Here is a 22,154-nt window from a genome sequence, read left to right on the forward strand (position 1 = left end):
CTACAATGAAGATGCTTCAGATGCACCTTAATCTCACTTGATTCCGTCTTTTTTGCTTCTCCCTGCGTATTACGCAACCCCACGCATTCTTATTCACTGCATTTGTTCCAAAACATAGGTAGGAATCTGAAAATTGCCAAAAATGATGATTACGGTTATTATTATGAGCATGTTTGCCTATGACATCAGTAATGTGATAAACTGGCAAGCTGCCCAGGTTCCCGTCTTTATGTAGAAGGCATGATAGGATAGCCTTCATTCCTCTGTGAGACTGTGGATTAGTGTATTTACTATCCATCTACTACTAGGATTTAAAATTACAAACTGGCACTAAAATTTTTACTTTGAGGAGGATGCATTCTGCTCATTTACAGTTCCATCTTTATATTTGTGGACTTTACTAGACTAGCTTTGCAGTCTAAACACAAGAAAAACAGATATTTTTTGACATTTCTTACAAGGTATCTGTGAAATATTTTTCGCCAAAGAACCCTCCCCCCAGCAACTGTGGCATTTTATGTTTGACGGACCACCCAAAACCTAGTGTTAAAACAACATAAAAGAAACACATTAACACACTTCTTACAAAACCTACACAATGAAACTAACCCTCTGAGACCAGTGTTAAATCTAAGAACATAGAAATGGAACTACATGTCGCAGCAAAGCAGACCTCCATGACAGCGATCCGTCTGTTTGACAGCAATATTAAGTGTTAACGAACAAGGATGTCTAGAGCTGGTTAGAAGGTTTAGCTTAGTGGTACAATTTAATGCCACAGTGGATTCATGTAGCGCTACATGCTATAACACTAACTGCTGAATATGTGGTGGTACAGACATGAAATTGGAGCCTCATATGTGCAATTATGTAAAAAGGAGGTGAGGAGGACAGACAGAGACAGCAGGGAGTATATTTTCCCCTTCCAGCAACAAGACACAGTAACATGTAGGGAATCCCAGTGGACAACCCTCAGCTGAGCAAGAGCAACAGTGTTAGTTCCTAAAACTTTACTGGTTATGACTACTCAGTATTGAAACCACAATTTTCAAACGCAAAAAACTTGACTTTTGAAATTCGAGCATCTGTTAAACTTGTAATTTTGTTTCTCATGAGACTTCTTGAACTGAAAGTTTTGAGAAAATATATAATACAAGAACTGGTCCTTTTACCATAGTTATCTGGAGCCGTTTTTCTATATGGTAAAGTTAACAGGAACAGTAGGTTTATAAAGGTTAACGAAATACATTAGCTGAAGGGTTGTAGCTTTTGTATGTTAAACAATGTCCATAGCCTTCTTGGGTCTTTCAATACGTCATAAAAACTATAATAAACTGAACACTGAGAGCAAGCTGAATCCTGAACAAACACGAAGCTCATGTTTAATATGAGCATCCATCTTTGTAGCAGTGCAAAAGTCAAAAAAAGGACAAGTATAAAAACTATAAAAAATATGAAGTGCATTAGATGAGTATTAAAAGATACACAGTGGGAACCAGAGATGAAGACACGCTGATTACTTCACTAGATAGCAACTGTTTGTTTCCTAGGAATGAAAGTCAGCAGTCAAAAGTAATTCAATTCAATTTATATAACGCCAAATCCCAAAGTCCTAACAGAGCACTTTACATAGGAAGGTCAAGACCTTAAAACATCATAAACAGACCCAAAAATTCCCTTTGAGAAAGCACTTTGAGACAGGGAGTAAAAGAACGGGGAGCAGAGCCGACTCAGTGTCTAATAAACTCTAATCTCATTAGTCCTTTAACAGGCTTCAGCACAGATTTAGACAGTGAGGAGGGAGGAGGAGGTACATGGAAGAAATATAGCAAAAAAGAAAATAAAACTCAGCTGGTGTCAGTGGCTCATAAGAGAAAATTACAGGTGGCTCTAAAATCCCGGCATGCACTGTCCAGAAGGTTGCAACTACTTGCAGACCTGCGTGGGAAATATAGAGGAGGCGAGAGAAAAGTGTGAGCGTGTTGAGAGAGCTGGAATGAACAGACCAAAGCCCTCTTGAAAAATTCCCAGTGGAAAGCAGTAAGTATGTGTTTGCAGTATGTGGGCAGCGTGAGGGTGTAATGAAGGGGTTCAGCCGCGCAGGCAGAGGTCAGCCAGCCGGCCAAGAGGAAAGGCCTCAACAACTATATGATGTCATCAAAGACCGCCAGCGTGACTCATCGACCTCAGACGAGGGAGGTGCACAGGAATTTTAATGACATCTCTCTACATAAGGAACCCATAAACAGCATTCTTTTTCTCTGAAGAAATAAATCCACTACAAAAGAGACAGAACACGCCACAACTTTATTACAAAAATAACTGAGGAACAAAAACGCTTTCCAATGTCCTGTGGGTACCTAGATATTAGACAACTTCCTTCAATCAGCTGAAAATAATACTAAATTAGAAGGCTGCGCTTTGCTTCCTGTGTGTTTAGAATTAATCCTTGAGGACAATGTGAGATAATGCCAGGAAGAAAAGGCTATCAAACACACCAGGCCTATAAAAAGAAAAAGGCAGCCCTCATTACCAAAGAAGAGACAACGACCTAATTACATCCCAAAAAGGTCAGGAAAGTATATTGTTTCACTTCACATCAGCTAATCACATAATGACACGCACACACTCATAAAGAAAAACACTCAAATCCTTCATAGCGTACAAAAGATACAAGCATCATTTGTATGTATTTTCCTCCTAAATGTAGCCTCCAAACTGTAGTTAATGCAGAGTGGAGAATTGAATTAAAAATTAACTCTGACAGTTTTATGACAAAGGCAGAAATTATCATGAAAGACAGTCTATTTTTATACTCTCAGTGCAGGCTCAACTCTCCAGAGAGAGACAATGATAGCTGAAGATATTCACTAAAAACTCTCTCCGATTCTTCCCCTCTTTCCTTCCTTTGCTCTGACCCAACTGCTATGACACCTGAACCATGACCTTTGACTTCCAGACAGATCCAATAGCTTTACTCGCTCTCATGCATAAAACAAAACAAAAACATAGGAGTTATTTGTTCTCAATCCGCATGAACAAAATACTATGTTATACGAGTCAATGAGCGAGAAAGGCAGACAAAACACTCATGTAACGGAGCACCACGGAGGTGAGTCATCAACCTGACTGCGAGGGCCCAGACAACCACAGAGCTACATTCAAGATGAGCCTTTTCAATCCTCTCATCAAAGAAATGCCAGGCTGCTGTGTCAAACAACTGCTGCAACCCCGGAGATGATAAGAGGAGGGGCAGAAAGCCGAAACATTTGTCCCATTTGGTCCTAACGCCTTCACTTAACACTCATCAGTTTCTGTTACTGGTGGCCTTTCCGTTCATGCGCGCGTGTACACACACACACACACACACACACACACACACACACACACACACACACACACACACACACTCTACATGTGTCAGTCAGTCACTAGGATCAGACGCGACCCGAAACAAAACCCTGTTATGCATCTTTCAGGCAGTCCCCAATCAGAGCCATTCTCTGGCCATATAAGAATCGGAGGTGGAGCTCTCCCTCAACAGAGGAATGGCACAAGAGCCGCATCAAGCCTTGAAAGATCTCCCCCCCCCCCCAAAAAAAAAAATTAAAAAAAATCCAGGGGAACAAAAAAAGAAAAAAAAGAAAAGAAAAAAAGAAGTGGGACTGAGAGTGTCACCCGGGGGCAGTGAGGCAGCTCAGTCCCCAAGGAGCACCGGCCAGAGATCAGTGAGAGCTTTGATCTCTGGCTTTTATGTTGTGAAAATGTTACACCTGCACTGCCATGTCTTTTCTTGTTCTCTGTTATCAGCACAGAGCCTTAGGAGAGCAGACTTGAGAGAGGTCATTAGTCAATAGTATGACACTGTGAAAAATCTATAGAAGTGCTCAGAAAATAGAAAACCGTATTCATAGATGACATGGGCAGCATACCCTCAAAGGGGAATCAGTGTATTAGTTTCGAATGACCATCTCTCGCTCTCCCCCTTTTTTTTGTAACAAACAGGCTTTTCAGCACTGAGGGGAAATTCCAAAAAGCACAAACAGCTTTGAAATGAGCACAAAAGCTCTGAAGTGATACTTTGGCAAATGAGGCGGGTCCCCCAGCAGCAATTTACAGCAAGGCCTCTGATCTTCATACCTGCATGGCTCGGCAGCTACATTATCAGAGCTTTGACATTCCAGTGATTCTACACAAGACCCTGACATCTTTTCATCTACCCAATCCTCCCTTCGTGGAGACCAGAGCTGTTCAAAGAAAGGCCCACGGGTCTGTCATGGGTGTATTTAGAAGGGTGTATGTAGAATCTAAAGAGAATTTGTTAATCAAAACATATTTTAAAACACACATCACATGTCATTTTATAGTAAATAGGCCTGGGCAGCTTGGAGAAAAGCATAAATAGCATAAATCACAACACATTATGAAGAAAAATTGCATTTTTTTTAATTTCCCGCTGGATTCTACGAGTGCTAGTGTGAAGGAAAGGGCTGCACAACCATGTTAAGGAGGTACAGTTATGCTGTTTTACGTTAATTGATAAATAAATACCATGTGCCCACTGTGACAGTGAATAGGGATGTGCTGATCTGATATTGCATATCAGTGACAACACACCAGATCTGTTTTTTATGACACTTTGAGTCAGCAGAAGCAGAGGCATTACAGCGTGCAGGAAGTTTACAACAAAGGATAAAAAGGTTGGAAGTATATTCCAGTATATATTCTTACACCGACAGACTTTCTGTCAGCTCTTTCTCGCTCTCTATAGGTTTAGTGTAACTCTTGCTGGGAAGCTTTTGCTGAACTTACAATGACATAATACACTGTTGTCAACGCTGTCATTTAATTTCACCTGTCTTTTGACAGCTCTGCTCCACAGATGATGTGTGTTTGTGTGTGAGGAGCAGCAAGGATGACCACTTAGACTGAGAGGGAGTAAAGCAGAAACTAGCACAACTATGAATGACAGCAGTATGAAGCAGCTTAATGACTCTTAACACCAACCTTAAATGTGACCAGTGAAAATAAATTAAATCAATAACGTGACCATATTTATAAAAAAATTATTTATCTTGGTCCTGTTCTCATTTATCATTTTACTAATCAACACCAATAATTTTACAAGGTTATTACAAAGTAACGTGTAAGTCAAGCTAATGCTCCCCTACAGGGAGCTGATTAGCTGATTAAATTAACACAGGTATCTGATCATTACCTGATGCAGATACCTCAGCATTGTATCGGAACTGAAATGAGTTAAATGTGCACTTGCTTTAAAATAAACAGTCTGTAGTCATCAAATGTAGTTTAAGAAGGTGGTGGTCAAAGTCTGCTCAACTGTAGGCAGAACGTTTTGCTGACTGGTGAATGACATCGAGGACTTCACAACAGCAACCAGACTGCACCGCCAAAATGAGGGTGAGGGGATTGTCTGAGAGTAAACTGATTGCACTGCTGTCTGGGGCAGTCAAATAAATAAAATTTATTTTAAAATATACTTGGATAGCCATCCATAGACCTGGGCAGCCCACCCAAATAAAGTCTATGAGCAAGTTTCCTCGTCATAGATAATCCTAGTCCTAGACTAAAAGGAAAAATTCAATGAAGATCCCCATAGAGTAAAGAATTTAGTCTAGGATTAGGTATAATCCATGTCTGGGAATCTGCATGTCAAACACTGAATATGGCATGACACAACAGCACATGCCATCTTAGGTTGAACAGCTTATTTTGCCCTTAAAGATTAAACCATCATCAAACTCGTGTTTTCTTAGGCTTAGAGATTGAGAAACAAATGTTGTGTGTTGTTTTCACTCTTTCACCGTCATCTGTGTCTCATCAGTGGTATCTAAATAAAACTACTGAAACACAGACTCCAAGTCTTTCACAATTTTCTTTCTGCTCTAAATACACTTTACAAGTCCCCTCAGTGTTGCAGATAAAACAACCACCCTGTAGATCCACCCTGAATTTCACAAGCAACACTGCAGCAGGGATCGCAAGAGGAAGGCTGTCTGTGGCATATGACAATGTCAGCAACTAAGAAAGGCCTGCGAGCTCTTCTTACGGGAGTAAGTCCATCTACTGCTGGCATAGAGTGCAGGATCATTTGGTGGCTTAACTATTAACTGCTCTCAATCACTGCCTTCAGTAATGTTGGGCTGCTAGTCAACTGGCTGGCTTTGGGGTCACCATGATAACCGTTAATCCGCAGCAAGGATTAGAGAGCTAGTAATGCAACATGCTGTTTTTAATCCACACAGATTTTCTCTGTTTTGTTTCAGCTTGACCATAACAATGGGAAACACAGATGTGTACTCACTGAGCCATGCTCAGGTAGTTAATATACTAACCCGGACGAGGGTGCTCTTAGCCTGAGCTCGCTGGGGTTGTGCTCCCGGGGTGCCCTGGTCCCGAGATCCACTTCCATGTGCCCTGGCCATGGCTCCAGATGTACCATTTGTGCAGACTGCCGCCCCAGGACCAACCCTCCGTGGCCTCTGCTTGATTCCATCCAAGAGCCGCACAAGTAGGATGTTGCTGGGAAGTTCATCCACGGCACAATCCACCAACGTCCGGCACTCTGGGCAGCGCAACTCCCCGCGTGAGCCAAGGATACCTTGGAGGCAACGCCGGCAGAAGGTGTGCTGACAAGGAAGAACCTTTGCCGAGGCATCTAGCCGCTCGAGACAAACGGGGCACTCGAGCAAATCCAACAACACGGACTCGTCCATTCTCTGTGTGTTCTGCCTCTAATTCAGCAGAAAAACATGATGCTGATAAGGCTTTTGTTTGGAAGCACATCAAGTACTGTCACGTCACTCCCATGCCTCGGCTATTGCCATGGCACCTGCATCAGCTGTAAAAAAAACAAAACAATAATAATAAAAAAAGAAAAAAGAAAAAGGTCAAGACATTCATATTTATCAACTGTATACACAAGAAATAGGTCATGGCATACATATTTAACAGACATCGCAGATGGCTGTAACAACTCTAACAATTACGAGATAATGACTTAAATTTTAACACAAACATCCACAAAGTTTGTCACGTAGTTCTCAGTGAATATTGATTCAAAGTACTTTTTACTGGGAATGCAAACTCCTACTATGAACTGAACTGTGGTTTTGGAAACTCCTTACATGCTTACATATGGCTGAAGCTGTATTGTGTTGCTTCATAATTTGAGCATCAAGCCATGACGAACCAAAACCAGTTCCAAAAAAGTCCAGTCCACTGGTATTGCATTCATCCAAGCTAATCACTTCTGACAGCTGCACACTGCAGAGCAGTGAAGTCAAACTCAGGGCAGCAGAGCTTCTGCACACCTGAGAATTTCAAGTCCTTTTTCTACTTTCTATAAACAATGTGTTCAGATTTGGAAAAGATAAAGCAGCTGGAAATTTGTGTAAGCTTACTTTGTTTCTGCACACAGAAAACTGATCATGGATCAATAAGGATCAATAGGAAGAATGGATAACAGCACTGATTCCAATAAAATGCCATCCATCTTACAGGACTGGTCTCCAGCAGCTCATGTCTCTTATATTGAGAATTATATCACGTCCATAACAGCGTTCTTAGTAAAGCCAAAGAGGACAACTGTATCAAATTCCCGTTTCTTCTGATAAGAACCTTAGTGTCTCTAATAGCAACTGCAAATCAAACGACCTATTTTAAAGGCTATTTATACGCAATGCAAGTTTACCAAGGTTACTGCATGTAAGGATGAAGATGTCTCCATTTAGAGCATACTAAACACTTCTGTTTACTGCACACTTGAAGGCAAAGTATCGAAAAACAAGCCTACGGAGACTTCAAATGGTTTATAATGAGATTATTACGGAGGAGACCTCGATTTTTTCAGAGCAACAGAAATGTTTGTGGCTCCAGGAGTCAATACTTTTAAAGCAGTTTTAAGAAACCTCATGCATAAATTTATCGGCGAGCTTAGTGCCTCTGAAAATGAAATCATGGTGGGCTTATAAAGTCTAAGATTTAGTACCAATCCAAGGCATGGAGACACTGCTGCATGTGTCTTTCTATAAGAGATATACACCCTACTTTTTCCGTGTTTTTAAAATGGGGTTTCTTCGTTTTGTTTTATATCCGCACTGTAATGCAGAATGAATTGCCGCACTAAAACCTAACATGCATAAGAGAATTGTTGCTAAATCTCGCAAAAACATTAAAAGGAAAAAAGAACAGTTTTAAGGTCTATCATTAGATTACCTAGCGGGGGACAGGAGGCCAAGTTAATCTCATTTACTCGACAGCGGATAATTACACCTGGCAACTGTGATCTTGGATCATCGGACCCTTTAAACTGACTGTACGGTTAACACCGCCGAGCCAGACACAAAAAAGAAACCTGCAGCAGCGGTGAAGCATTGAAGTGCAGTGATTTGTGTTTAAAGAACGGAGTCATGCAGGAGGATTCACACGACTAAGTAAACCTGGTTAAAAAAAAAAAACAAATCCTAATAACACAACAAACTAATTATTAATCCTCTTTTTTTTTTCTTTTTTTAAAATGACAAAATCTTACGCTTATACCGCAACATTGTAACAAAAAACGAAAACATTACATAACGACGCTAAACAGTAACTGATTATTCTTATGCTACTTTCTTTTGAGGTGGATTATTCTCGAACTGAACTACAAGAAAGCAAATTAAACTAAGTTTGTTAGCAAGTATCGCTTCACAACAAGGAGGCTGCTTTAACGTCGTCCCCCTTTAAAAAATACCCAACAAACAGTTAAGTTTGCGCACTTGGAAAATAAAGAGTTTTAACAACTTTAAGACACAAACAAATATATTTATACACTCCTAAGTACTTCAACTACTATTATTATGTAATTCAGCTTACCTCTTCCAGAACAGGACTCCTCCTCTTGTTGCTCTGTATCTCCCGTAATTTTTTTTTTTTTTTTTGCCTCCTTGCTAGTTAGCAAGCCTTCTCAGATATCTACAAACCACTTCTCTGTGAGTATCCAGCAGGAAAATGCTGCCGTTTTTACCCAGACAGGTTTTGTTTAGAGGCGCACACCGCGCATGAATCACAGACCTCTATCAGATAGTGGAGTAAAACCTGACATGAGAAACACAATACAAGAGAGACAACGGAACTCCAGCCTCACCGAGCGCCATGCTGATACTTCTGCTCTGCGGGACTGCTGCTAGAACAAGCCGAGAGGGGGAGGGAGTGAAGTGGCCTTCCGGTGCTGTCGGAAATGGGAACATTATGGAGGCTCAATGCACAATAAAAGTAGATGGAAGTAGGAAAATACACATCTTAAAGGTGATATAGCTGATATATAACTGGGAAAAAGTATTCACATTAAGGTGACCAGATTCCAACAAAATTTAAAGCCAGGGGCTTTTGCAGGATTTCTTTTTCCACTGAAGGGACCAATAACATGGCAGGGGCGGTGATAATTCTAAAAACTGCCAGGGCAAAAATTCCCAGGGGGCCCCTTCATCCAGCCTTTACTGCCATTACTTTATAAATATTCTAAAAAAAAAAAAGAAAAAAACAAAACAAAAAAAACCAGTTTGTGAATGTAACTCTCTGTTACGGCACAGCTGGTTAGATAAGATTTAGGCAGCATTTAGGTGCTAGATTTCTCCACTCTCTCTTTTTCTTCTTTGTTTTTCACTTTCAAAACAATAACTTCTTTTCATTTTCACTTAGTGACTGTCATTGCTTTCATAAGGTTTGTTTAAACAGAATTGTTATTGCCACTTACAGTGGGAGTAAGGGAACTCAGGTGTGCCCCCTCAGGGAGGTTAGGAATCTCAGACTATCACTGCAACCTTTCACTACTGGCCTGGTGCCCAAAACAACAAGCAAGCCTTGCATTGCTTGGTTGCCTTTTAGCACATCCTGAGTTATCCTCCTTCATGAAACTTAAACTTACAAAATTTACTACATTAATTTAATGTTTTATTTAATGTTTTTATGGAACAGAGTACACCACTGTGTGAGAGAGGAAATTTGACTCTTACCAAAAATACCTTGAGTTAGAGTAGAAAAGTACGGTGGCCCCTAGAGACAAAGCATGTATAAACTCCAAAACACTTACAAATTCCAAATAGCATGCACAAACTCCTCAACACGTACAAAATCCAAAACACATGCAAACTCCAAAACACGTACAAACTCCAAAACACATACAAAATCCAAAACACGTACAAAATCCAAGACACGTGCAAACACCGAGACAGGTACAAAATCCAAAACAGGTACAAAATACAAAACACACGCAAAATACAAAACACGTGCAAACACCAAGACAGGTACAAAATCCAAAACACATGCAAAATCCAAAACACGTGCAAAATACAAAACAGTAGGGGTGTGTATTGGCAAGAATCTGGCGATACAATATGTATCATAATACAGGGTAGACGATACGATATATTGCAATACTAAAAGCCAGACGATATTTGTGTTTAGTAGGACTAAATTTAATTAGGAAAACTCAAGTAAACAGTCCAAACTGTTTAATGCTTGACATGAAACATCTGAAACAAAAACACTCTAAGTTCAAAATGAATGGAGAAATTAACATCTGCCTTATTAGAAGTCATGTCAAATAAACAAACAAAAACTACTTTACTGAAATATCAAGTATTTTTTAACATGAAAAAAGTAAACATGTAACACTGAAGTCTTTCTAAGTACTATGATTGTAAAATACTTATCCAAAAACTGCTCTATGGAGCATCAAAACAAAGCACTTTTTATGTGACCTTAACATAAACAAATATAAATCAAAAATGAAATTGCTTGAAGAATCCATCCAAGTAAACATTAACAAAAAATGTAAAGTGCTATTACAATTAAGTGTTAATAAAATAAAGTACAGCTCTGCAGTGTCCATCAATGGAACACTTTTAGTACAACCTGAAAAAAGGAATTTACTCATCTAAATAAGTGCTTATGAGACTCAACCAAAATGTCAAACATTCTCATATCAGAGATTTTACATGTGTAGTGTTTTCTCAGTGTTTATTTTTCAATTTCCAGATTTTTGTGCAGGAATACAAGCTGATCGACATGGTCAGCTCTCAGGACACTTCTCTGTGCATTTACAATGTCTCTGCAGAGGAGAAAACTCTCTCTGCAGAGACACTTGTTCCAGGAATGCATAGGAAACTCCTTGCTACTTTGGATAGCTGAGGGTATTCCTGTTCATGGTCCTTCCACCAACTGAGAGGATTTCCTGTGAGAGGCAAAGGGGTCTCATCTCTATACCTCTTGATCTCAGCTGCAGCAACATCATGTTCTGATTTTGGTGCAGTATTGTCACTAGTAGAGGCAAACGTAGCTCCGAGCAAGTCCACCAATGCACATGAGGTCCTCTGTCTTTTTAGGGGTGGCCGAGGGATGGAGTCAAAGTTGTCTTTGATATGTGGGTGATGAGCCTCCTCTGTGGCATTCTCTTCCTCCACCTGTTTGTCAGTCTCCTCATTCTTTTGCTGCTGAAAAACATTAAATTCAAATAGTATTAATGTCAGAAAGTCAAAATTCAAATCCAAGATTCACCCTGTTTTTCACTAATATTTGATGACAAATGTCATCAATATGCTTTTTTTTTTTTTTTTGCTTTTTACTTTATTCACTTGCTTATAACTTCAGTTGAATTTTTCCAAATAAACTAATTTATTTACTTACATTTTCTTCCTTCTTTATCACAGTCACCACAGTGTCCAACAGTCTGGAATAGGTCTCACTGGTCTCTGCTTCAGACAGGAAGGGCAGGTCCTTAAACCGAGGATCAACAGTTGATGCCATCCATAGTGTCTCCCTCTCATTTACATATCTCTTTCCCAGATCTTCTGCTATGGCAGTCTTAATGTCCCTTACTGTCGGTGTATCATCAACACTTTCTTGTGCACCCATCACAAGCTTGGCATGAAGAGGAGCAATGATGGACAGGGTTGGCATACTCTCCTCTGACATCACCAGGGTGGCGTCCTTCATAGGCTTGAGTGCCCTGACAACTTCTTCTGCACATGTGATGTCAGACTCACTTAATGTGAAAATTTCTTTTTCACTCTTCCTAACTTCTGCAGAAAGCAGAGCTGCACAGATGGCTGGTTGCTGTTCTAAAAATCGTTCTATCATATCATAGGAGCTGTTCCATCTTGTAATTATGTCCGTGATCAATCTGTGAGCTGGTAGCTGAAGGAGGCACTGTTTCTGCTTCAACTGGTTGCTGGCTGTGGTGCTGCGCCTGAAAAAGGCTGTTACACGTCGGATCCTCCCGAGAAGTCGCACCACGGATTGTATTTTCAGTGCTTTCTGTGAGGCGAGATTCAGACTGTGTGCAAAACATTGTATGTGCGTCATGCCTGCAAGTCTAGCCGCGAGAACCATGTTTGGTGCATTATCGGTAACAACAACAAGGTCCTTTGCGTTCAATCCCCATTCAGCCACAGCGTCAGTTAGTAACGCTGCAATGTGCTCACCTGTGTGACTGTCATGCATGGCTCGGGTTTGTAGTACATGAGACTGAAGGTTCCACTGGTCTGTTATGTGATGTGCTGTAACAGTTACGTATGATTCAGTGGCTCTCGAAGTCCAAGCGTCGCATGTCAGAGCAACTGTCTCAGCCGAGTTGAGAGAGTCCAGCACTGTCGCTTTGACTTCTTGGTACAACTTTGGCAGAGCGATGTCCGTGATGTGTTGTCGAGAAGGAACGGTGTAACGGGGCTCCAGCGTTTTAATCATATTACGAAATCCTTTATTCTCCACAACACTCAGGGGGCGCATGTCTTTGCAAATAAAAACAAGTACTGACTGCGTTATTTTTGTTGCACGAGTTGAAGTTGCTGGTAGTTTCGAAAAGTTAACTTCTTCAATTGTCCGTTGAGAGGAATCACCTCGTTTTGTTTTAAAATTAGCATTTGACGCTACGTCGCTATGGTGTCTAGACACGTGTGTTCGTAAATTTGTTGTGTTACCGGAATATTTGACTCTGGCGGTGCAGATTTTACAGACTGCATAGCTCTTGTCATAGTCTTTACTGCCTTCTTTTGTCCTAAATCCAAAATAAGTCCACACATCAGCTTTGAAAGCTGCGGGGGCCGGCTGTATCCTCTCCTCTTCAGTCATCAGTTAGCTAGCATCACACACGTCCACTGACTGTTCTACTTCGTTCTTTTGGCAAACTAGACGCTTCTACAGTTATCGCGAGACCTCGTTTTTACGTCATAGTAAAGGCGGTGAAAACTGCAAACCAGTGGCCGGAGTTTGAATTCCAACATACAAAAGAAATAAACAGTAAATGCATGTCATTTTTCAATTAAAAAAATCGATAACAGTGATTTTAAATATCGATTCAGTATCATTGCGCGAAATATCGCGATATTTCGTTGTATCGATATTTTCTTACATCCCTACAAAACAGGTACATACGGTGGTCCCTAGAGACAAAACACGTACAAACTCCAAAACACTTGCAAAATCCAAAACACTTACAAACTCCAAAACACATGCAAGCTCCAAAACACTTACAAAATCCAAGACACATGCAAAATACAAAACACGTACAAAATACAAAACACATGCAAAATCCAAAACACGTACAAAATACAAAACACGTGCAAACTCCAAAACACGTGCAAACTCCAAAGCACTTACAAAATACAAAACACGTGCAAACTCCAAAACACGTACAAAATACAAAACACATGCAAAATACAAAACACGTACAAAATACAAAACACATGCAAAATACAAAACACGTACAAAATACAAAACACGTGCAAAATCCAAAACACGTACAAAATACAAAACACGTGCAAACTCCAAAACACGTACAAAATACAAAACACGTGCAAAATACAAAACACGTACAAAATCCAAAACACGTGCAAAATCCAAAACACGTGCAAAATCCAAAACGTGCAAAAACCAAAACGCGTGCAAAATACAAAACACGTGCAAAATCCAAAACACATACAAAATCCAAAACACATGCAAAATCCAAAACACGTACAAACTCCAAAACACATACAAAATCCAAAACACGTACAAACTCCAAAACACATGCAAAATCCAAAACACGTACAAAATACAAAACACGTGCAAAATACAAAACACGTACAAAATACAAAACACGTGCAAACCCCAAAACACGCGCAAACTCCAAAACACATGCAAATTCCAAAACACAACGGAAGTGCTCCAGGACGCTAGGGGCAGTGTTGAGCTTTTGTTACCTAGTAACTACACAAGCCAGGAAGTACCAATGACCGGATTTGGGGTCTGCAGCCTTAAAGGCCGCATTTTAAGGCCGATTATGTCACAGCGACACGACGAAGACTGTCCCAATTCAAAGGCTGCTCGAAATGCGGCCCTCAAATGCGTCCTTAATTTCCCTGAATTTTAAGGATGGGTCGGTGTAGCCTTCATGGCCCAACATATCCCAGACTTCATAGCGCGGCGGTGGTGTGGATAATTTTGCCGAAAAAAAATGGCGGAAGCGGAGCGGACGAAGAGTAAACTTTCAGAAGTAAGTACTGAATATTATGTCACTTATTTATGCGCAAATGTTTTTATAATGAAGAACATTAAAACATTACTGTTGGCAACATGTCGGGAAAGTTATGTGACATTAGCGACGTTTGTACTAACTTGGTTTTAAAGCCTTTACTTCAAAATATTCGCCGTTCAATAGCTGACTTTAATCTTACAGAGAATGTGATGATTTTATGCGTAATTAAAGTCAGTCATGTCAGTCAGCTGACGGTTCACTCGTTAAGCTGAAAGAAAGATGCTTTAATCACAGGAGTCACACATGTGTCCACTGTACCATCTGGGAACTCTTCTTGTTTAGCACTCGTAATGACACAAACACTAAATCCTCCTTCTCTGGTGCTGTTTTGTAGCAGTGTGTACACCTGAGACTGTCACCTGTCTGTCTGTCCTGCACTCTCTCTCTGTTTCTTTCTCTCTGATTGTGGAATAAAAGTATGAACATGTATTTATAAGTCACACTTGTGTTTGAATCCTGCAGCTTATCACACATTTGATTTCTATGTGTGACACGTGCAAGTGTCCAGAGTGAGGACAGACTGAGGGACCCACTGCTGCACATCATCTGTGAGGCTTTGCACCCCTGATGATCCACCAGGACAATCTCAGCAGTATGTGAGGAAGAGGAGGAGGAAGAGCCAGCAGCAGCTGACAGATGGAGAGAATAGACAGACTGTTCCCTGTTTGTGAAGGACTGCTAGAAAAGTTTAAAATAACTAATTGTCTGTCCTGAATCAGTCTTATTAGGTAATGTTCAAATAATTTTTTATCATTCCCGTGTTTTCAGTGTGGGAGAAAGTACTCAGGGCATTCAGGTTACACACTATGAAAGGCAGCAACAAGTTTAATGTTCAGAAACCTAAAGTATGTATCTGCAGCAGAATGGAGCTAAAAATAAATGTTTGTTTCAGTTCTATGAAGCTTTGAGTATTTTGGATTAGTAGCACTGTGTGTTTGTTGCATCATATTGCTGTAATTGTTTATATGCTTTATATATTCTGAGGTAAGTTGATCTATAGTGTTACATCATATTCTATAAGGATGTTATGTGTTTGTATACTTTCTGCCCAGTTTGACCCATTTAGCAGAAGTCAGCCTGTTTAAGGCTCTGATATATATTCTGTATGACTTAAAGCAGTTATGACATGGTCTGATTTTCTCACCCAATAAAGGAATATTTAATACATCAGTCTACTCTTCATTTTATCAGAAACGGTTATCACAGCTTGTACATTTTCTTTTTACACATGTATGTAAGCATTGAGCCAAATTTAGTAATGCCAACATACTGAAGGAACAACATTTGTCTCTTATATATGATACACCTATATATGCACTGTCAATATACATTTTGAACCAGCTGCAGATGTCAGAGTAACAACTGACTGACCCCCACATAAAGTGCGTTACAGTAGTCTACAGGGGAAGAAATAAAAGCATGGATCCCGGTTTCAAAGTGCTGCCTAGAAGGAAAAGATTTCACTCTTGCCAGTCGCCTTAAATGATAAAAATGGACTGGTCCAACTTAAAACCAAGGGCAGTAACAACAGGTTTAAAATAAACCTCCAGGGGTTCCAAATGAAAAGAAGAGGACTCACAGGGGCCACTGGGTCCAAACACCAACAAATCTGTTTTCTTTTCATTCAAATTTAAAAAGTTTAGAGCCAACCAAGCTTTAATGTCATCTAGGTATGTCAAGAGAGGTTTTATTCAGATGCCATCCTTCGGCTTCAGTGGCAAATAAATTTGGCAGTCATTCCTATATACTTGTCTTTGAGTGAAGATTTAAGGTGGTAAGACATGTAAATAACTGCAACTTGAATCTGTACTGAAGCTCAGTATTTGACACAGAGTTCATGTTCACTGCTGTAATAGCTAATAATGACTAATATAATAACCATCATATTGGCCATACCCATATGGAAAAGATATATATAAATCTTATAAAGTTTGTATCTGTCTTGTGTGAAACTTGTATGAAAAGCATATAAGTGTGAAAACAGATATAAGATCCCTTGAAAAATTATATAATGAAACTTGTATGTTTTGGATTCTTACTAAAACTATGTATGAAAGTAATGCGAAAGTGGCCACTTTCATGAGTAATCACATATAAGTTTTTACTATTTCTTTTCCGTATGGGTATTATATTTACATTACCAAAGTGATATGACTTTAGTGTTATGAACAACATTAGCTAATTGTTATTTACTAGCTAATCTTAAATGACTGTTCAGTACAGAAATGAAGCCCAAAAATCATGTTTTACTGTCCTGTGGTCTCAGCCTCAGATACTTATCAAATCACACGAAGCTCTTGTAGAAACAAACAAACAAATGAAAAAAATATGTTCTCCTTCATTTCTGTCAAAAAAGTTGTATGACACGTTTCCAGCTGTTAGTATCATGGTTGCTAGGCCTACGGTGGCCCCTAGAGACCAAGCATGTACAAACTTCAAATCATGTACGAACCCTGAAGCATGTACAAACCCTGAAGCACGTACAAACTCAAAAACACGTAAAAACTCCAAAACACGTAAAAACATGTACAAACTCCAAAACACGTAAAAACTCAGAAGCACATAAAAACTCAAAACACGTACAAAAGACAACAGAAGTGCTCCAGGATGCTGGGTGCAGTGTTGAGCTTTTGTTACCTAGTGGCTACACAAGCCAGCAAGTACCAACGACCGGATTTGGTGTGTGGTAGTAACAGGTAAATGAACTTTTTTAAAATTTTATTTGACTCTATATGAATGCTTGTGTATAAATACACAAACAATACACATATGCTTTCATGCTTTCAATGGTGTAATTTAAGTGATCTAGGTAGCTCTGTTTTGGAAGTTCAGAGCTACCTAGATCACCTATGCTAGAAATGCTAGAAATGAGTTTTGGAGTTTGTATGTGCTTTTTGGAGTTTGTACGTGTTTTGTCTCTAGGGGCCACCGCATATATTTATATATAAACATATATGAATAAAACCACTTTTTTTTACATTAGTAATTCCTTTTGTGCATAATTTTATATTATTAATAATAAATTAATTAAAGCAACAAAACAACCTGAAGAGCCGGTTCGGAGCCGAAAGAGCCGGCTCTTTTTAGAGAACCGGCTCTTTCGGTTCGGCTCACTAAAAAGAGCCGGAAATCCCATCACTAATAAGCAGCGTTTCTGTGGCCAAAGAGCTTGAGTTTTGTCTTGTATGACCAAAGGATGTGCTTGCAGTATTCATAATCTTTCTCTAGATTGTCCTTAGCACACTTCAGAGTGGCTTGAAGTGGATTTCTCCAGTCCTCACAGTTCTTCCTGTGCAGGGTCATTGTCTTATTTGAGGCTACAATTCCTGACTTAACTAATTAACTTGTGAGTGTCTTGGCAGTCGTTGTGGGATCTTTAGACACATGTCTCACTACTTTCATTTCTACAGTCTTAGAAATCTTTTGTCTCCTATCTCTGCCAGGCTTCACATGCAGAGTTTCATAAACAACAACAGTAATTTATATCTTTATAATTCAAACAAATTGTCTAAATGTAAAAATAGTTTTTATTGTAATGTTGGCACTTCATCCCGACATGGGGTAGAGCAATTTAACTCAAAAACATTGAATAATTAATTTCTTTATTGCATTTTTCACACTTTACAAAGCCATCTAATGGGCCGAACTGGAGCCCCCGGTGGGCTGGTTCTGTCCCCCGGGCTGCATGTTTGACGCCTCTGTTTTAACTTTTATGTAAAATACTTTTTAGTCCTGAGCTGAAGTTCTGATGCTTCTGTAGTTTTATGACACTGGGATGATATTATCCTATCTTTTCTTGAGGCAAAGGCAAACTGATGGAGCCATCACTGAGTCATATAAAAGAAAAAAGGGAGATGGAGGACATATCTCCAGAGGTGCTGCTTTAACCATTTATTATAAGATGTACATTTGAAATGGACCTCTGACTCGTGATAACCTTCTCTGCAAACATAGAACTACTTGAGGGAGAGAAGAGCAAGCGAGACACAGCCAGACAATAAACATGTGATTTATTTTTATCTTTTGGAGGACACTGTATATCGAGCAAGAGGGAGAGATGAAGGCGAGGGAGAAAAAAGGTAATAAAGAAAAGAGATTTATTCAGAGGTGGCGCTCCTCTGTCACATGCAATCCCACGGGAGCTGGTAGAAGCCCGCAGGTCATATTTCCTCGCCGTAAGGAGGCTGCACTCCGCCCCTCCACCTCCTCCCAGACAATAGCCCCTGCCCCTCCTTTTCAGCTTGACCCCTGTGCATTACCACACACTCGCATTCAGAGACATTAAATGATGTTATTCAGAAAGACAACGGGAATGATTTGTACACGCGGAAAGGCAATAATCCTTCATAATGACTGCACCTGAGGGCAGAAAAAAAACCCCATCACTGCACACACACATGCAGAGCTGCACACGATGAAGGGGACAGCTGTGCTTATACTTACTGCTTACTGCTTATAAATGGAAACGAGGAAAGCAGCAGAGGACATGACAAGACATATGTCCCAATTTCCACGAAAGGATGGGCCTTGACAGAAATATTGCTCTCTCTTGTACAGTCCATTACTGTAAATAGATGTGCGAGACACAAAGTATTGAAATACAGCCAATACCAGAGCCTTTTTTTTTATTAGCAAGCACAGATTATAGAGCTATTATATGTAGTGTTGCTCACCAGTTGACATTTCACTGTCTTAATTGAAAGCAGCCCAAACACTTTAAGCCTAATGTGCTCCTAAAATCAGGACTCTCACATCCAGTGATCTTCATTTGTATTACTTTGATGAGGCTTTCAAACTTACTAACTCAGCCTGAGGCAACCTGCTTTCAAATTAGATTAGGCATCGTAAACTCAATGTCAACGAACGCTGCATGGTAATGCTTGAGCGCATACGTTTCTCTGTGGGGTGATTTTTCCTCTTTTCATGCTTGGATCAAGGAGGCCCTATGGAAAATTCCGAGAAGAATTAAATTCATTACATCCTCACTATAATGTCAGGGGCTTTGCGTGGGAGGGACTGAAACTATTTAGCTCATTTATTTAACTCTGTTCATGTTTTTATCCAGTTTGGGGTGGTGGGGAGACGGGAGAGGCAGGGAACACCTTGGATAGGTCACGAGTCTATCACAGGGCTAACTCAGAAAGACAGACCGTCACCTACGGACAATTAAGAATCACCAGTTACCTTAACATGGACATATTTTGGAGTATGAGAGGAAGCTGAAGAGAACCCACGTAGACACAGGGAGAACATGCAAATTCCACAGAGAAAACCCCAGCAAGCCGGTGGCTTCATGCTGTGATGACAGTGTTAGCTGTTACCACTGTGCCACCCACCAATTCAGGTTAAACATGACTAAATGTGACCTTACGGTGACACTGAAGGTATTGATATTTGTAAGAGAGTGCCTTGGAGTTGATATTATCGTGAAATTACAAATACAAAAGGCCTCAAACAGAACCTCATTTAGACAAACAAAACCCTCTGAAAACACAATAAAAATGCAATAAGGTTTCAGAAAACACAATTTTATTATGTTTCCTTGCTGTTGTTCCACTTTCTCTGTTTTGATGAGGTTTTTGTAACATTGTGTTTTTCTGTTATGTTTCAGTTGTTTTCTGTGTTTTGGGTAGTTTTGTGGTGTTTTCTGTTATGTTGTATTTCCTGAAATGTGTTTTTTTTCTTCTGTGGGTGGCCCAGTGGTGTGGTCAGTACTGTCGCCTCATAGCAAGAAAGTTGTGGGTTTGAACCCACCAGCTGGCTGGGGCCCTTCTGAGTGGAGTTTTCCTTGGATTCTCTCTAGGTTCTCTGGCTCTCTCCCACTGTCCAAAGACATGCACTTAGTAGGGTTAGGTTAACTGGTAACTCTAAATTGTCCATAAGTGCGAAAGGTTGTCTGTCTCTCTGTGTTAGCCCTACATCAGCTTGGTGACTTGTCTAGCTTGTACCCCGCCTTTCACTCCACGGTGGCTGGGATAAGGTCCAGCACCTCTGCGACCCTGTTAAGGATAAGTGGAAGAGAATCGATGGATGGTTCATTTTAGGTTAACTGGTTCTAAATTGTCTGCAGGTGTGAATCTGAACGTGAATGATTGTCTGTCTTTGGATTCGCCCTATGGCGAGCTATGACCTGTCCAGGGTGTACCAGCCTTTTGCACTATAACAGCTTGGATGGCTCCCACACCCGCCGTCCCTGCAACCCCAAATTCAATTTTGCAATAAAGAAATTGGATGTTGCATTTTGGCATCACTGGGCCACCATACATTTTACTGCAGCTGTGATACTTAACAGACCTCATAACCACAAACCTGAAGAGATAAAGGCAAAACTTTAAAGTGACTTTCTGACAATTCTATGTTTGCAAGACCTAAAATTAGATTTGCTGTACCAAGACTCCACACTGAGCCTATAATGCGCTTATATCTAAAAGAAAGCCATAAGTGCTGTTTCAAAGTCCCTCATGCTCTGATTATACTGACAGTTGCTTGCCTTCATGTGCTATATATGTCTCTCTTAACAAGTAAAAATGCTAATCACTACAGAGATAAAACAACCACCCATGCATAATACAAGCCACATGGTGGGAGTTAAAACAGAATAACTAAATCAGATATGGAACAACAAACAAGCACAATGACACCGAGCAGTATAAATAGTGAATGAAGTCATTTAAGGGCGTTAAGAGCTGCTCCTGTCGGGCCCTTGACTAAAGGTCTAAATATATTTAGAGGCTTAAACCCACATATAAGTGCAGCATTTATGTGCAAAGACTCAAACTTCAGATTAATTTCAGTTAAAAAAAAAGCAAAATAAAAAAAGGAATAAATGCATGTAAAGAGAATTTAATCCACTGGTTAGCTGTGTATTATTTGACATGAAATCCAATGTGTAACCCTCTTTGCATGCCTCAGCTTTGAAACATATGCAGGGCAATGACATATTGCAGTTTAAGTAGTGTGATATTTATGTTAGGGCTGGTGTCAGAAATCAGTGTTCAGTCCTTCATCACCAGCTAGGAAAGATTTAATTTATAAAAGCAACATCTTGTAGAGATGTGAAGATTCTCAGCTCAGTTTCTGGCCTAATCACCAGGCTGACTTTTACTTCAATACTAGTGGCACTAATCAAAATATAATTCATTGCTTTGTCCTGACAGGGCTGACGAGTTCAAACCTGAGATATGTTAACTACAGACAAATAAAATCAGAGGGACCTAGAACTACTGGTGAAATCGTATGAGACCATTTTTTTTTTCTTAATGAAAGGATGGCACTGTAGGTCAGCTACTCAAGAATACTCCAACCCATACTATAGGACACATACCGAAGTCTCCTGTCATGGTAAATGAGATGTGGTCTTAGAACACTGCCTCGTGTTATATTATTCCACAGGGATCACGAGTTCAAATAAATCTTGCTAGCTGACAGGAAGGGTTAGTGGTCCGTTGAAACAGGCTGTAGCTGAAAATAGCCTTGTGTCCTTACCAGTGGCACAGTCATCCAATAACCTGTGAAAAGTAGAATGATTCTCTTTCCACAACCACATTTCTAATCTAAAGATTGTTTTAGGAAAAAATAA

The 22,154-nt window shown here is 40.0% G+C and overlaps 2 protein-coding genes across 3 annotated transcripts in view; both read right to left on the minus strand.

Annotated features, from left to right (window-relative positions):
* Positions 1-9,197, minus strand: part of sh3rf1 (SH3 domain containing ring finger 1) — a 50,483-nt gene extending 41,286 nt beyond the window's left edge. Inside the window, exons 1-2 of the mRNA XM_085397362.1 lie at positions 8,878-9,197; positions 6,357-6,862 (exon numbers count right to left, since the gene is read on the minus strand). Coding sequence (XP_085253488.1) covers positions 6,357-6,737 — 381 coding nt within the window. The 5' untranslated portion in view covers positions 6,738-6,862; positions 8,878-9,197. The remainder of the gene's footprint in view (positions 1-6,356; positions 6,863-8,877) is intronic.
* A 1,169-nt stretch (positions 9,198-10,366) lies between these two features.
* Positions 10,367-13,666, minus strand: LOC146641251 (E3 SUMO-protein ligase ZBED1-like). Of its 2 annotated transcripts, none has more exons than XM_085399380.1 (2): positions 11,689-13,666; positions 10,367-11,492 (listed from the first exon to the last, which is right to left on the minus strand). In XM_085399380.1, the coding sequence occupies exons 1-2, from the start codon at positions 13,129-13,131 to the stop codon at positions 11,103-11,105; spliced, it is 1,833 nt and encodes a 610-aa protein (XP_085255506.1). In that variant the 5' UTR covers positions 13,132-13,666; the 3' UTR covers positions 10,367-11,102. The 2 variants fall into 2 exon arrangements, with proteins under 2 accessions (XP_085255506.1, XP_085255505.1); XM_085399379.1 differs by having other exon boundaries at positions 10,367-11,495; positions 11,689-13,663.
* Positions 13,667-22,154: the final 8,488 nt, after the last annotated feature.

Source organism: Rhamphochromis longiceps, linkage group LG23, assembly GCF_057381845.1.
Source record: "Rhamphochromis longiceps isolate RC_006_pf linkage group LG23, R_longiceps_female_GT1.1, whole genome shotgun sequence".
Lineage (NCBI taxonomy): Eukaryota > Metazoa > Chordata > Actinopteri > Cichliformes > Cichlidae > Rhamphochromis > Rhamphochromis longiceps.